The following is a 15,930-nucleotide window of genomic DNA, read 5'->3' on the forward strand; positions in this document are numbered from 1 at the left end:
AATGACTCAGTTACCAATAACAGTCTTGTGCCAGTCATCACAGTGTGAACGAAGAGGTTAAAGTCTAAGACATATAAGACCTGGTTGGATGCGTTGGAAAAAAAAACCGAACATGATAAATCTTTCATATGTATTTCACACCTAAATGCTTTTCTTTTTTTTTTTTTTTTTAATTTGGTAGGTCCTTCTCTTTTCTTTATTTCTGTTCAGAATATATCTTGGATGGTGTGGGCAGACAGTGGTAGTATACAGGCAGAACAATGCTTTGGGCCCCACCACAAAGCAATGCCTCAGAAAAAATAGAGAGGTTTTGAGCAGTCCTAACCACATACAGCTTTTCCTACTGCTGAAAATTGTCATGCTAGTCTTTATTTTTTTGTAATTGGTTCATCTAAGTGATGTGTTTGTCAAGCCTTTAACCCGACCTTTAACCACTTTGTAGCCAGCAAGGATTTTTTGTTGCTAATCCGTTGGCAAGACTTCCAGACCTCTGGGGATTTTTTTTCTTATTCACAGCAGCCCGCAGGTTGGTAAAACATGATAACAGAGCTAAGAATTGCCACAGTGGGTAAAACCAGGGGTACATTCAGCCTGACAACCGGTGTTTACTATAGCCTGTAATGGATGCCATGTAAAATAATAAGAACAGAACACACTGCATCTCATGTACGCTCCTTAGCTTCAATACAGAAAATAGATGTCTTTGAATATCAAGGTGCTTACATTTACTGACTAATGCTGTTTTAGGGGCCCACTCCTCATGTGAGTTTGTGCAAGAATAATTAGTGAACATTTTAGTTTGTGGAGAAAATAACTTTAAATTCTTAAACTGAATTGCCTTTTGACTGTTTGCTTAACTATACTTCAAAAGTAAGTTTTAGATTATTGAATTACAATTAAAGGAGACATCATCTTCTGATATGTAGAACCATTTAAATTCACACCAGCAGTTAAAAAAAAGAAGTTTAGCCTAACTACTCCTTAATCATAACATGAGTAAAAACGTTGCCTGCTGCTTTGGGCCTCGATCAGGTTTTGTTCACAAACTTGCAGATGCCATAGGACCTTGTGTAAGTCAAGTACTATATTTTCCTTATGGTGGGGGGAAGTTGGTATTTAAAGATTCAGGGACACTTGTCACCGTGGTGGTTTGGGCCGAACCACCCACTGGACAGACAACAGATGCTCTCCCCTACCTCTTCAAAGAGAGGCAGGAGAGAGGGAGACAGACTTTTGAGTTTAGAAGGAACTAAACTACTTTAATGAAATATTAATAATAAAATAGAAGATGGAAATAATAAAATATATACAAAACCGTATCAAGCTCCCCGGATGACAATCACATCACAGGCTGGCACTGAGGGAGTCCCAGACTGGACTCAGTGATGGATGAGAACTGGATTCCAGATCTGGATTCAGGATCGGGATCAGGATCAAAGGCAGACAAACAGAGTCCTCCTCAGACGTCAACCATTGAAGAAAAAGGGCTGACCCTTTAATCCCTCGGCTTTTATACTAAGCATGATGCAGATGAGATGGAATACCCTGTCGATCAGTTTTGGGTCACCTGTCCTGTCCGTTCCTCCCCGCAGGTGGGACCCCACTATGCTTTTCTGCTGCTGACCCTCTAACAGGGCAAATAACAAGGTTATTGGGTGTAACACCCAAGGCCTTGGGTGTTACAGTAATAAGTATAAGCAAGAGCCTCTCTGTGTACCATTTCTTGGCATCAACTATAAACATAGGTCTCTGAGAGCGAACAGTTTCTGAACAACATGGTGTTAATTTCAGTTAGTTAGAAGAGGCTTAGCTGAAAAATAAAATTACCAAAAAGAAAATTGGTCCTGTTTTACCTCAAACCAGGACAGACACTCACAGATGAACCAGTAGTTTAGAAATGTCTGTCATGGTTGGGCTTTCTTCAAAGAATTTTAAGACTGTACTAAGTCCGATGTACCTAAAAGGAACGAGAATTCAGAATGTCTCCCCACCTCTTCTACGTCTGCTTGTTCTCTAAGAAACAGATGAGCTGGATTCTGTCTAACTCTTTAGCACAACAGCTTCCAGAGGTTTAGGCTATAGCTGAAAGTGTCCGATCCCCAAAAGTCACACAAAAATCCTGATCTCCTCATAAGCTGATGATGAACAGGAGAAATTACTAGCACTGGGTACAGAAAGGGGATGATCTGCTCCTAGAATGTATTGCATGCCATTTGAAATGACATTGATGTTATTGTTTACATCAACCATGAATGACCAGAGGTTCATGAAAGGAGCTGGAATGTCAGAGTCCAAAGAAAGAGAGCACTGGCAGTCTGATAACTGCAATTGAAAACCCAAATTAGTGCTGTTAATTACAGCAACTTCAGCTGAACAGTGGTTGGGGACGAAGGTGGAGAGTGACTATGACTCAATTGTTTACTTTGCCTTCGGGTTAAGACAGTCAGATTTATGTTCAGTTTCCTTAACTAACCCTCATTGTTTGCAAAGGGTGCATGTAAATTTTATAGCTCAGTGGAACTGAGAGTGACAGTGTTCTTAGCTCAGGTTGTTCTAAAAGTGAGAACAGACAGAAAGATGGTATTAGCATACTATCTCATCATAGCCAGAAGTTGGAGTCTCCACAGAAAGACTGAAAATCCACAGCATCAGTCAGGTCTTCAAGAACTATTCAGCATCCTAGGACTGAGGTGGAGTTTCCAATGCCATGAAATTACTTAGTGAATATGAAAGAATTCACATATTCTGACTATATACAAAGACAAATCCTAGATTCAGAAAGCAAGATATAAACTACTTTAAAAAGACATGGATTAGTCATAGATTTTATATGTAGAGAGAGAAGGATGTTATCTAAAGGAAGAAAGTAAATTGCATCACTTCCAACAATGAATACTGGAATAAAAAATCTACAAGGTTAAGGTAAAGTTCATTGGCAGTCTAAAACTGAGTTAAACCAGAAAAAAAAAAAAAAGAGAAAAAGGTTTAATTCTAATTCTTTTAAACAATTCTTATCAGTATTAAAATATATTCAAACATCATGTCAACAAAAACTTACGGCTTTATGTGAAAATATTATAAAAGACCATTTGTTAACAGAACTCTGATGTGAGTTTTTACAGATGAAATTTTGCAGACTAGTCCTGGAAAACACTGCTGAGTTCTTAACACTGACAAGAAACTAATGATGATTGCTAATCTAGAGTCAGAGTTATTAACATTAACATTTTCTTACATTTTGTAAAGTAAGCCAAGTCATAGTAACTTTTAGACAATCTACATTTAGACTTCTTGACAATGTGTTGTATTTCACAGATTCAGCCTAGGTGATGAAAAATGATCTGGAAAATAGCTCCAGCTTGGAATTTCTGAAAAATTATTTCAAGAGGATTCATCAGGTAAAAGTAAATTGCTTCCATCAATGTTTTTAGGCATTAAAATTGGAAGAACTTAAACCAATAAAATGCAGTGAAAAAAATTGCTCCTCATTTATACCCGGTGAATTAGCTCTAATAGCAGCTCAGAACTAGCATGACTTACTCCAATGATAATTAAAGAAAATCTCTCTGTTTCTCATTTTTTTGTATCAAACAAAACACAAAAAATGCATTTCACCCCTTTCTAATAAACCTGTATGCTTGGCTTACAAGTTGTATCTGTGAAAGGGACAGGAACTTTTCCTGTGCACTGTAGCAATCATTCTAGGGTTAAAGGGCTGCCTACAAATGGAAAAGTTTACTGCCATTCATGGGCAATGGTCTTTTTCTAAAATGCCAGAGTTGTGAGAAGTTCAGTCCAGCGCTGAACCAAGATGAAAGGAATGCACATGGGGTATAGATGGGAAGAAAGATAAAAGGGAAATTCATATTTATGAACACTAATATAGAGCAAAATAAGCTCAGTAACTTGGGGGTATTAAAGTGTCTCTCTGTATACACAAATGAAAGGTTTAGCTAGGAATAAAGGAACAGAACTGGACAGATAATAATATGGAGGAAATATGGTATCATAACTGAAAGCTGGCTGGAGCATGATATTAAAACATATATTTTATTTTAAAAAGACATATAAGAAAACCAAAGGAGCTGCCATAGCCTTGTTGGTGAAAGAGGATTTATTAGCCCCCATAAGAAGAGGCTGGGGAGAAATGGGTAATGGTGTTGAGTCATTATGTACTGAGCTTGGAGATGTTTCAGACAGTAAACTAAATGTTATAGGCCACCTGACCAAAAAGAATAACTGGACTGTGAAATGACTGAGCAAATAAAAAGAAGCATGTAAAGAGTGGAGCAACGGTAAGTCAGCAATAACATAGGGAAAGGCATGAAGTTATGGTGAAATCTAAGCATGCCTCAAGCTCACTGTGATGCCTGAGGCTAAACGACAACCATTTCAGGCTGCAATAGTCTCATGAACTGGCTTTTTTTTTTAATTTTTTTTTTTTTTTTGTAACTCTAGTTTACTACTTTAGCAGGGTTCACCCCACAGGAAAGACAACTCAGAGAAGGACAGCACAGATTTAAATTCTCTTCTCTGGTTTCCTTGTTTTCAGTTTACAAACTTGTAGGATCATAAGGATATTCAGATCATATAAAAAATAACTCACATAAACCCTCTAATTGAAATACTATGCTAATGAAAAGGCTGACTTCTTCATGATGTCATTCTACAGCTCACAGATCAAGAACTCTATATGACTAGAGTTGTATATTTGGATCCTTTTCTAACAGGTAAGTTATGTTTAGTAAAAGCCAGTTTAAAGGAAACAATTTTTATTGTGAGGAGCTCAAGAAGTTCTTAAAATCAGTAATATGAATGAATGCCCAATATCTGGGCCAAAACCAGCCTCCCTAGCCTCTTTTTCATTTACTCACTCAATCTGTCCAGGTTCAGTAGGTCAATAAATTCCAGTGGGACCCAAGCCAAGAATTTGGCTTAGAATGGATTAAGTTTCGAGGCAAATCTACAGATCATCCACACAACCTTTGCATCTAGAAAACCTTGCATGTGAATGGTCAGCCTGCTAACACCAGTAAATGCCTAAATAAAAAACATACTGGTAACTACAGTCTGATTAGAGAAGACATAAAAAAAGATAAGCTTTTTTTTTTTTTTTTAACAGACAATGGGGCTGTAAGCAATTCATTGACAGGAGCCATTACCTCCCTTTGATGTAGCAGGAGGTCCCATGGCTGCATTCTTTTCCTCTCCTTGCTATCTCCAGGCTGTCCACAGTCTGTTTTGGTTTGGTTTTGCTTGGCTGAATCCACCATTGACATCAGTCAGACAGAGCAATTCAGCCAGCCATAATATTTAACTCATGATTGATATATATGAGGCAGAAGTCACTGGTTGGTATTTCAATCTCTGCATGGCTTGCGGTCATCTACAGCGAAAGATCTGCTGTAAGAGGAAACAACCATTTGGGGCTATAAAGTTCTGATGCATTCTGCCACCCAGCAGAAGGCATTAAGGCATATGCAACTCTCAATTCCTGTGTAGGGTTGGGAGGATAACATCTACTGTGTGCTGATGAACACAGAAGTTGCAATGGGGAAGACAACTCCTGTAATATGTCAAATAACGTACAAGTTTTAGTTCAAGGCAAGGAACATTCTAAGATGCAACAAGCTCTGAGGTAGAAAAAACCTGCAAATAACTATCCGCCAGTCTAGCAGCCACAATCAAAATGATGTGGATTTGACATATATTATAAAACCAGCTACTCTATTACAGAAAAGCATATGTTGATAAGTTAATCATTACTCTTTTTTTTTTTTTAGTATTAAATGGAGGCTTTAAGCAGAAAAATTGCAAAACCATAATCAAGTAAAATAACTAAGAGAAAAGAAACACGGAGGCTGCAGGTGCTGGCTAGAAATGAACACAGTAAATGCTAAAAGAGGCCTATAGTATGCTAGAAAGTCATCTAATGCGTTTGTTTTGAAGAAAGCTATAAAAGTTACCTTTAAAGCAAATGCACATAAAGTATCAACTAAAGCAAACTAAAACGGAAATATGAACATGAAATACAGGTTTTAAATGTTTGAAATAAATCCAGGAGGAAAAGGTAGAGTTCATGGTGACTTTAATATCTGCAGGAATTAGGCAAATAATTCATCACAATTAACAACTCCATCCACAGGTGTCTTGAAAGGAGTATGAGATACAGTTCCTATTTCAACCATCTTGATGGTTATTCAGAACAGTTCACTAAACAGTTAAGTGAAATAACTGTCAACCTCAGAATTACCTGCAAAATGTTAAGACATTACTTGTAGTCACCCAGAACTATACGGTACTATTTGTCTCCACAGAAACAGTGACAATGCTTTTAAGAGTGGAGGTTCTTATTACCTTTTATAATCTCATTCAAAGAATGACATTTTAATAGAAAAAAATATCTCATATTTGATGTTCTCTATACACCAGTTCCAAACATTTTATTCAAGTCTTAACTCACTCACGTGAATGATTGAAAGTAGAAAACCTGAGGTGGAAAATGTTTTAATTTTGAATTTATTTCTGTGTTTGCTTCTTGTTTACTCTTTCTTGTTTGCTGGTTTAACAGTACGGAAAGAACAACCTGTTTCTGAAGTATGAAAGCATATGGGAATACAAAAAAGGCAAAAAGCCTGAGGTCCATCAACTCATCAGAGCTCTAGGAATGGTAGAGGAGAAGAGGAGAGGGAGAGCCAGAGTAAAGGGAGGCGCGGAATGACAGCACTGCAGTTTTCACAATTTGATGGCTAATTAGAGGGGAACTGGAAGATGAAGGAGGAAACAAGGGAGGAACTTAGACACGACAGACCTATAAATTTGATTGCCATTACAATTTACTTTAATGCTTGTTTTATTAGTTATGATGAGAATGGTTGACATACAGGATATAATAATAAGGACAGGCGAATTCCAGCACTATTATTTTATTAGTTCTGTGACCAGCATATACTTACCTTTGCCTCACAATAAACTGCACCATGTACTGATTGTTCAGTGTTTGTTTATACTTGACTATTCAATGTTTTCTATCAAACATCAATTACAAAATCATTTTTCCTTAGCATAAAACACAGATTTCCACAGATTCTTTGGGGAGAGTACTGACTAGCACTCCAGCCTAAATTCCTTAAGAACCTAACAGTGTTGTCAGAAAAGAACAAGAAATGAACAAGATTTACTGAGAATTTGAATAAGTATGATTGATGACAATTTCTACAATTACTAGGGCAGGGAGGAAGTTCCTTTTCCAAGCTATAGAGCAAGCACTAGAATGCATCATTCTGTTACCAGACCTTGGGAATAGGTGCTCTTAAGAAAAATGCCCATTGTTTAATTGAAGGTCAGTTATCAATAGAAACAGCGTGACACAGATCTTTGTCTCAGGTGCAATGCCTAATCTAGATGTATCATGGAGATATATTTGACTGACAAGTTGGCACAACTCTGTCCCAGCCAGTTACCATCATAGGGAACACTGGGGAGGAGAACTGGGAATGTATGCTGTCAACACCCATTCTTCAATTGTAAAAAAAGACTTCTTGTCAAGATCAGACATGGCCGCACAAAATCAGAATAAATATCCTGGCAGTAGATGTTACTACTGACCATCTTCATTTAGCATTTGCTACTAAGTCTACTTGGACTCAGGAACACACTTTGTTGCAACAAAGCACATTAATGACTGCAAGGGTATCACACTCTCTGACAGTGGGAGACAGATGAGTCCACAAGAAACGCAAGAGTCCACCTCAGTTCTAGTCCAAATGTGCTTATTCAGGATTATGACAAATGTGCTTTTTCCCCACAGTTTCCAGAAAATCTTGAGTCTATGACCAACTCCTATGGAAACAGAAGCCAAGCCCAAAGGACAAATCTGACAGGTTTTCCAGGTGTAGGCTGGGAACAAACAGCTTTCTCAGTCTCTGTCTCACTTTTAAGCAGTGCTATGTGATAGGAGTACTGTGAAGGTGACAGCTAGACAAATCAATCATAATCTCAGTTCTTACTGAGTAACATCTTTGTGCCTTTTTGTCAGATTTTTTTCATGTGCCTACTTCTTCCATTGTCTAAGTACTGCTTTCACCTCTTTCTCAGGTCATCTGCCAGACTACTGCATTCATTTCATACAAATACTTCTTAAAAACCTGCTCATTTTATGAAGCTCAAATCAGAGTTACCAATGAATGATTCCTTTTTAAATGCAGTTAGGCATGCACAGGCCTTTTCTTTCATGCTATGAACTTTTCCTAAGTGGCCAAATCATGTTCTGTCTATCATACAGTCTACCATCATTCCATTACTCTCTGAAACTAGAGTTCAGAAATAATTGGATACTTATCATCTACCAAGATTTAGAGGAAACCAGCAAAATATTCAGGATCGTAGAATAAGTAATAACTACTTCAGTTAGCAAAATGTTTTTAGTATGATCAATACTGTTATTTGTACTGACATACCTCTTAAACATTTTGGATAAAGTTAAGGAATACATTTTAGTAACACAAACCTTCTGAAATACTTCAGTACCAATGATTACAGGGCTGCTTTGCTGGTTTCTCACCCTCCTAATCAAAAGACAGCAGCCAAGGGTGAAGCGTCCAGTTACTCTTTCTTTCAGACAGGCATCCAGAAAGCTCTGCCCTATTACTTCTCTCTCCGCTAAAAACTTCAAGATGCTCGTATCTCTATACACTCACACCAAACAGTTCAACTTATCTGAATATCTAAAATGTCTCACATCTCCAGATAAAAGGTGACTCTCCTTGCTCTTGAAGAAAAGGTCCTTTTGAAGAAATTACTTGACACTACAGAGAGTAAGGGAAAGTGTAACTATTGCCACTGAAGACCAGAACTGTTCTACATGACTTGAAACACTAGTGCCTTATGGAGTCTTCATTAATCATTAGTGACAGAAGGCAGAAAGACTTGATTTCACCTGTATTTAACCCAGAAAAGAAACCCTTTCTATTCAGATATGGACCTAGCCAAAGTGATCTATGCTTTTGTAATCCCATGCTTGGATCAATCCAATTTGCTCTTCCTTGGTCTGACCCAGATGCCACTCCATAACCTACAGATGGTTCATCGTACTGTAGCCCATCTGTTAAATAGAACACAGTAATGAGAATACATCACACCAGTATTCCTCACTTCCCTTTGGTTTTCATTCTAATCCCAAACACAGCTGAAGGTCCTGGTTCTTTCAGTGGTCCATGACTAAATCATCTAAAAGCAGACCTCTTCTTTCTGTTTCTTGTAGAAGATGGATACAACAGAAATGTTATGCCCAAAAGCATCAGATTCAAACCTGAATGTATGGGACAGAGATCTCCTGGCTTCAGCACTCACTTCTACCACGTATTGTGCTTTGCTATGTTTATGTTGTGACAGAAGATTCACCCTTTCCTGTGGGTAGTTTAGCTACCAATGAAATCACCATAGCACTACATTCCTAAATGAAAAATTATACCATGTTGCTTGTAAGTAAATAACTAAGACTGGAAGGAGAAAAAACTATGTTTTGAAGGACTTCTTAAGTTTAGGATATTATGATTCAACACGAAAGCACATAGAGTAGATAAAGTAAAAAAAAAAAAAAGTCATAAATATGAACTAATAACACAGCAGGATTAATAATATTCATGTATAAAGAAAATTATTTATATGATATTGAAATTTGGGCTTCCTCAAGGAATATGATCACATGAAATCAGCACGAGTTTGACACTTCTACAGGAGTTGTGTATCTGGAATAAAAGTACTATCCTCTGAGAATTCATTGCAGTGCAAGAGAATTTTTAATTATTTTACTAAACAGAAAAAAAAAATTAAACCCCAGCTTGGACCCAAAGGTGTTGTTTTTCTGAAAATATACTTTTTATGCAGAAAGGTGGTCCTATTTCTCAGGAAAAGATGGATGATAGCAAAGCCGTTAGCCATATTTCTGGGGGGAATCTTGGCTTTCTTGAAATCAATAGATTTTTTAACATTGAATTCCACTAAGCAACACTATAAGCCCTGAAATTTAGAAGAGTGAATTTTTAATGCATTATTGCATCTAATTGGTAATCACAACTCTTTGTTTTGCTTTTAATTTATTTCATTCTTTACTTTTGTGAAGCACAACTTTCAGAATAAGAAAAGGCTAACAAATGCTCTAGAACCAATCAATGTTACGAAACTAATAATAATACAATATGAGCATGTAAGCTTATGTAGTCCCTTTCATGTAGAAGTATCCCAAGGCACTTTGTAACAGAAACTCAATAAGGAGTGCAAAAGTGCTTTGTCAGATAGGATAAGCCAGGGGAAAAGGGGAAATTAATTAAGCATGGATTTAAATTTCTCAGCCAACACAGCATTTAGAACCTTGGTCAGAAAAGACAGTGGTTCCAATATCTGTATCCAGGGAACACAACAGAGTATTTCAGTCTTTAATTCTTGGGGAATGCTCAATAGTTTTTCCAGAATAACATGGGTATGGGTAATAGGAATGCAGACGATAGGCTACAGGTCGAAAAGGCAGCCCCTGTCTCTCCGCATCTAGTTTTTCATAAACAAATAGATTCATGAAAGTTGATCACCTGACTTGTATGCTGATAAAGCCACTTGACTGTGGAGATATCCAATATGGAATTTGGTACTGTAGAAATTACAAATACCAAGTTATGGACTGGGCAATGGCTTTGTTGGCTGTTTAGCTCACTGTTTTAAACCAATGTATGTTTCTTTGTGGAGGTAGTCCACACCTCTGTCAGTGAGAGTAATCTGTTACACAGTAGTTCCTAAGATAACATGTATTTCATGGGGAAAACCAAAATTACTTGGGAAAAGCTATAGTAATCGATAATGCATAAATTACAGCTTCCCTGATGTTGCAGAAACTTGCACATTCTCTATTTTTCAAACATTTTTCTCTTAGGAACACATGGACCGTCCTCATTTTTGGATGACTGCCTCTTCGGATTAATGCATCCTTCTGGTGCGTAAATTAGGGATGCACAGAGGAAAAAGGAGAAGCACTAAATCTCAGGAAACTGAAGCCATACAGAAAAATGAGGTTCACAGTAGAGCTGAATGAGTGACTCACCACAAATAATCTATCCAAAAAGGTAGCCTCTACTTCTGTTCATGGAATATCTATAAGCAGCTTATAATTTCCTCAGTTGTATTATAAAACAAAACCTTAAAATATTGTATGTCTTCACTGCAAATAACTTCCTGCATGTATTTCATGTCCTATCTTAAGAGACAGTGGCATTTTGATTGATCAAATAAATCACATGATGATGTTTCTGTTCCCTAGATGGATGAACCAACAAGCACATACTTCAGATGCCTGTTGTGGTTAAGAAAGCAGCTCAGTAGCATGTGATGAAAAGTGAATGTAGGCAAAATAAATTAATTTAAGAAAAACTCCTAAGGGGTTTTGCAAAAATGTTTTCAGTATTTGTATTGCAGCTGTAGTCCATTGTAATTTTCATTAATAATGCTAGGAATTGGCAGCTACCTGTAAATGTTTTCCTTGAGGGGCATGAAGAGTGAACTTGTCCCAGAGACTTCAATTTGATGGTACATGTTCTTTTTTGAAGGTTTTGTACTGAATAATCTAACAGTCTTTCCAGGGTTTGTTCTAAGCTCTTGGACCACTTATTAGGAGTTGATGCACACATTAGTAAGATTAAAGTAGTAATGTTAAAATTTTACTAGAGTATTGGTAATCTGAAATATCCTTGCAGAATTTATGGTTTTGAATGGACTGCAATACTTTATGCAAATTTGAAAAGTACTGTCTGCTACTTCATTAAAATACGGAACCTCAACAAGTCTTTGAGGAAGAATGAGCTGTTAGTGCATTTAGAATTCACAGTAGTATACAGAGACTATCAGTTCTGTAAAAGCCATCTAACAAAACCTTATAAAGTTTAATATATCTTAGTATGGTCAGATGTCAAAATACTATAATACTTATTACAGGAAAAAGAAGACTGCAGGTGATTCAGAAACTAGACTCTTTCGTTGTGTGCCCTGACACAGGCTGAAGATAAAGACAGCATATCAGAATCCTGCCCACTTTGCGTTACTTTTGATCATGCTGGCATAATTATTGCTAACATTTTGCTTTTATTTTTGGTATATTTAAGTGAATAGACATCAAGTACCCTTTGTCAGATCTTTGCTAAATCTCTATGTAGTGTATAATTTGCTGGATTCTCTATTTTACAGCAATACCATTGGTATTAATTTATCAATATAATCAGAAAATAAAATTGAAAAAATAAACAATGTGAGTTCTTACCTGAGTTCTTGAGCTATAGAGTCCACTTGAACTGTTAATAAAAGCAGGAAAGAATGAATTAGTTTACACTTCGAGACTTGTGCTTTCTGCAACCTTGCACCTGCCTATCTGTGATGACAGAGGAGCTGCTATCAAAACACAGGTGATTATTTCATGCTAACCACAGGATTGTAGCTACTAGTGGCAAACGTTAACTGAACATATAATTCTCACAGCTATTTTAGGATGCATAAAACATGGAGTATGATGTTCAGTGAAACAATAAAAAAAAAAAAAGAGAAAATGAAAGAGAAGGCACTTGTTTTTACTGAAAATAGAATGACAAATCTCTGCTTTTTCTGAGTTTTAATTCAATTTCGGAATGATGAAAACTGGTGTTTACAAATACCTACCCACACAAGGATATACAGCATATTGACAAAGCCAACAGGTGGTTCTAAGTATTACTCATATTGCACAGGCAACTTTTGTTGTTCCCACTTCTGGAAAAATGTTCCTGATATATTAATCCCTATAGATGTGTGTGCATGTGTATAAAAACACAGGGAAAGAAAATTCATGAGCTTTAAAAATGTGTTATTAGCTTTTTGAGTAAAAAGGTTATGAATCCCCTACTAAATAAAATTAAAGTCTGCTAAGCCAAACAGACTGTTTTAACTCACAGTCCTGACCACAGAGAAGACATGCTCTAATGCTGAGGTGTAAATAACTTCCCTATTCAATAACTCTGCTCAAGCCCTCTCTTCTGGTTTGAAATATATATGAATTTTGCATTAATTTCAGAGAATATTACTGAGGGATGTGTCAAACGTTTCACATGACAACACGTAGTTTTTTTAGAAAGGTTTGTCTGTATGTATCCTCTTGTCTGCAGGCAGCTTGTGGCACTCCCACCCCCTTCCTCTGTTCTTTCCTAAGTGAAGTCTACCACTTTTCACCCCTTTGGTCATTTGAAATGAGACAACTCAGCCAAACCACACTTTAATTTTTCATTCTGACCACAACTTGAAGCTGAAGGCACAATATTAACAATCCAGAACTACTGAGTTGTGACAATGAATCAAATTAGTCTGTTTTGCACAACCCTGAGAGTGCACAATTCACAGCAAAATCAGAGTGAAGGATAGGTGCTTTGCACCTCTGAAAATAGTCATAAGGAAAAACATTCACAGGGAAGGCAAAACTTTTACATTTATTTTTAAGTATCTCCATTTTTCACTCGTTATCAAGAGTCACAAATAGTGGTATGAATTAAAATAAAAAGTTATTTTCCTGGAAGGGCTGTATTGCTAGTCAATCATGTTTTCCAGATGTTGAGATCATTAAGGGCCTGTTTATCTCTCAGTACTGCATTTCCATCTGTTCCTTACAAAAAGAGAGGAATAGCTGGGAAATACAACTATGTCAAACTTTGCAAAATGAAACACCAGCACCAATACTTAAAAAAACCACAGGGCTCTCTGCTGCATACACCTGCACCTTTTGATTAAAGTAAATTTACTTGCGTAGCATTTATGCAGCTAATTTACAGAGAATTAATGGCAATAGGCAGTAAAGCATTCAGTTGGCTAAGACAAAGTTTTGCACATTACTTTGAAAGCATCCATTCAATATTGTCCAGCTCTGCTCCCTATGGAAAATCTTTGTTTGCATAATAAAAAGCATAACCTTTATTTCTTTGAGAAATAGCTCAAAGAAAATAGCATACAGTAGATTTTTTCTGCTTTTCTTTAAACCACAGCTAATAACATTGTGACTCTTAATGCCAGCAGTCTGTGTCCTGCCTTGATTAAAAAAGCAGCCCTAAGGAAGCTACACATTCTCTTACTGCACATTAGGGACTGTGCACAGGAACTATCATATTTCATGGTGTGCTGGGCACAGGGTCGTGCAACGTGCTTGCTAACTCACCCTTGATTCCTTTTGAGCGTGTGCGCAGCTTTTTATTTTCCCCATCTGCATCCATCTGTAATATTAACACAAAGTCTTTAATTCATTCCTTTTGCCATTGAGAAAAAAAAGTCTCCAATGCTTTTTTTTTTTTCCACATTTCCAAAGGCTAGACAGCAACAGAAAGAAGAATAATCATGCCTTATTAATCTTGTCAAAGAGATAAAAAGCCATCTGTGAATATCTAGTAAATACCTAGGAGATACCTTTAATGATACAGATTTGTTTAATAAAGTGATGGTTATGAGTGACTCTGTAAGGCTTAATGGCAAAGTCTACAGGTGTTAGCTGAAGGCATAAGGTTAGAAACAGCAGTGCTCTATGACTACGGCTTTCAGCATACACCTCCTGGAAGAAAAGGTCGCGGAAAGTCACAGTGCCTACAGGTACTCTGCATTATTGCTGTAACCGAAGCATATCTTAATAGATGTGTTGCAACCTGCATTTCTGACAACTTCATCCTTAAAAAGCGAAATCCTCTTGCTTGAATGGGCATAACTGCACACGTACAGCTTTGAAATACTTCACCACTTTATCAGCTACTTCTTACAGAAGTTTTGGTCAAAGAGACAGTTGCAGATTTGATTTGGGAGAATGTAGTGTCCAGGTTTGTGTTTCACATAAAAAAACCCAACCAAGCAAAAAAGCCAACACCCCAGAAAGTCAGATGTTGCTTTAAGATTCCAAACTGAAATAAGAGAGACCTTTCAAGACCAGCTGGCCTCATGACACTTTTGGCTACATCTAAAACAGCACTGGAAATATGCACCTACTAGTCTTGGATCTGGCCCAGACCCATAATTGTAGGGGCAGGTTTTCAACCCGTGGATCTTATTACAAACCCTTGAAAGTCAAATGGATTAAGATTTCATGTTCTCATGTGAAGAGCTGCAGTGACATGCAGCAGATTGTACAACAGTGTAATTTTGGCCATGTCTAGGGAGGAAAACTCCTCTTCTTTTGAAAAGTAACTCTTAATTTTTATGTAAGGGAGAGACAAGGAATTTTTGTCTAGGCAAAATATCAGGAACTCTGGAGTTCTTCAGTCTGTGGCAGTATCTTACTATCCATCTTTGCTTTGAATCTCAGTTTCCCTGTTGGTGAAATGGTGATGATCAAACATACTGTAGATGAAGCAACTCCCATGTGCTTCTGCAGATCAATATGCAGGAATAAATGCAGACACCAGCATTGGATTTGTATAACTCTGTTGGGCAATAGGTAGAGGCATTCTGGGATACCAGAAGTTGCTTATGCCTGGCATCTTTCCCTGCAAAAGGTCGCAAGATAAAAAGCAATGTCAACAGAAGATCCTGTCTATTATTTCACTCTTCCTTTCTGAGGATAAGCAAAACTGATTTGCCCCACTGAAGGAAGATGCAAGAAGCTCTGTTTGTGCCTTCTTCCATTTATAGAGTTTGAATATCTGAGGATGCTTTATTTTTAGCTTTATATGACTCAGATAACTGAAACGTTTTGAAGTTCTTATCTGAAAGAATATTGCAGAATATGACAAAATTGACCTGAGAAAGAAAAAGAGTAAAGTCAGCCTTTCTAGGGGAGAAAATAATTTCCTGGGGTTTTGTCTGTTTCTTGTTATATATGGTTACACATTGTATACAGCTGCTGGAATCAAAATACCTATTTGCAGGAGAGAACACAAGCATTTGAAAAGGGTA

At 37.1% G+C, this 15,930-nt stretch overlaps 1 protein-coding gene across 1 annotated transcript in view; it reads right to left on the minus strand.

The window, feature by feature from the left end:
• The window catches only part of ST18 (suppression of tumorigenicity 18, zinc finger), a 171,504-nt gene that overhangs the window by 52,604 nt on the left and 102,970 nt on the right, over nt 1–15,930 (minus strand). The window contains exons 4-5 of the mRNA XM_009889179.1: nt 14,213–14,267; nt 12,302–12,332 (exon numbers count right to left, since the gene is read on the minus strand). Of these exons, the coding sequence (XP_009887481.1) occupies nt 12,302–12,332; nt 14,213–14,267 (86 nt within the window). The remainder of the gene's footprint in view (nt 1–12,301; nt 12,333–14,212; nt 14,268–15,930) is intronic.

Source organism: Charadrius vociferus, unplaced genomic scaffold (genome assembly GCF_000708025.1).
Source record: "Charadrius vociferus isolate BGI_N301 unplaced genomic scaffold, ASM70802v2 scaffold347, whole genome shotgun sequence".
Lineage (NCBI taxonomy): Eukaryota > Metazoa > Chordata > Aves > Charadriiformes > Charadriidae > Charadrius > Charadrius vociferus.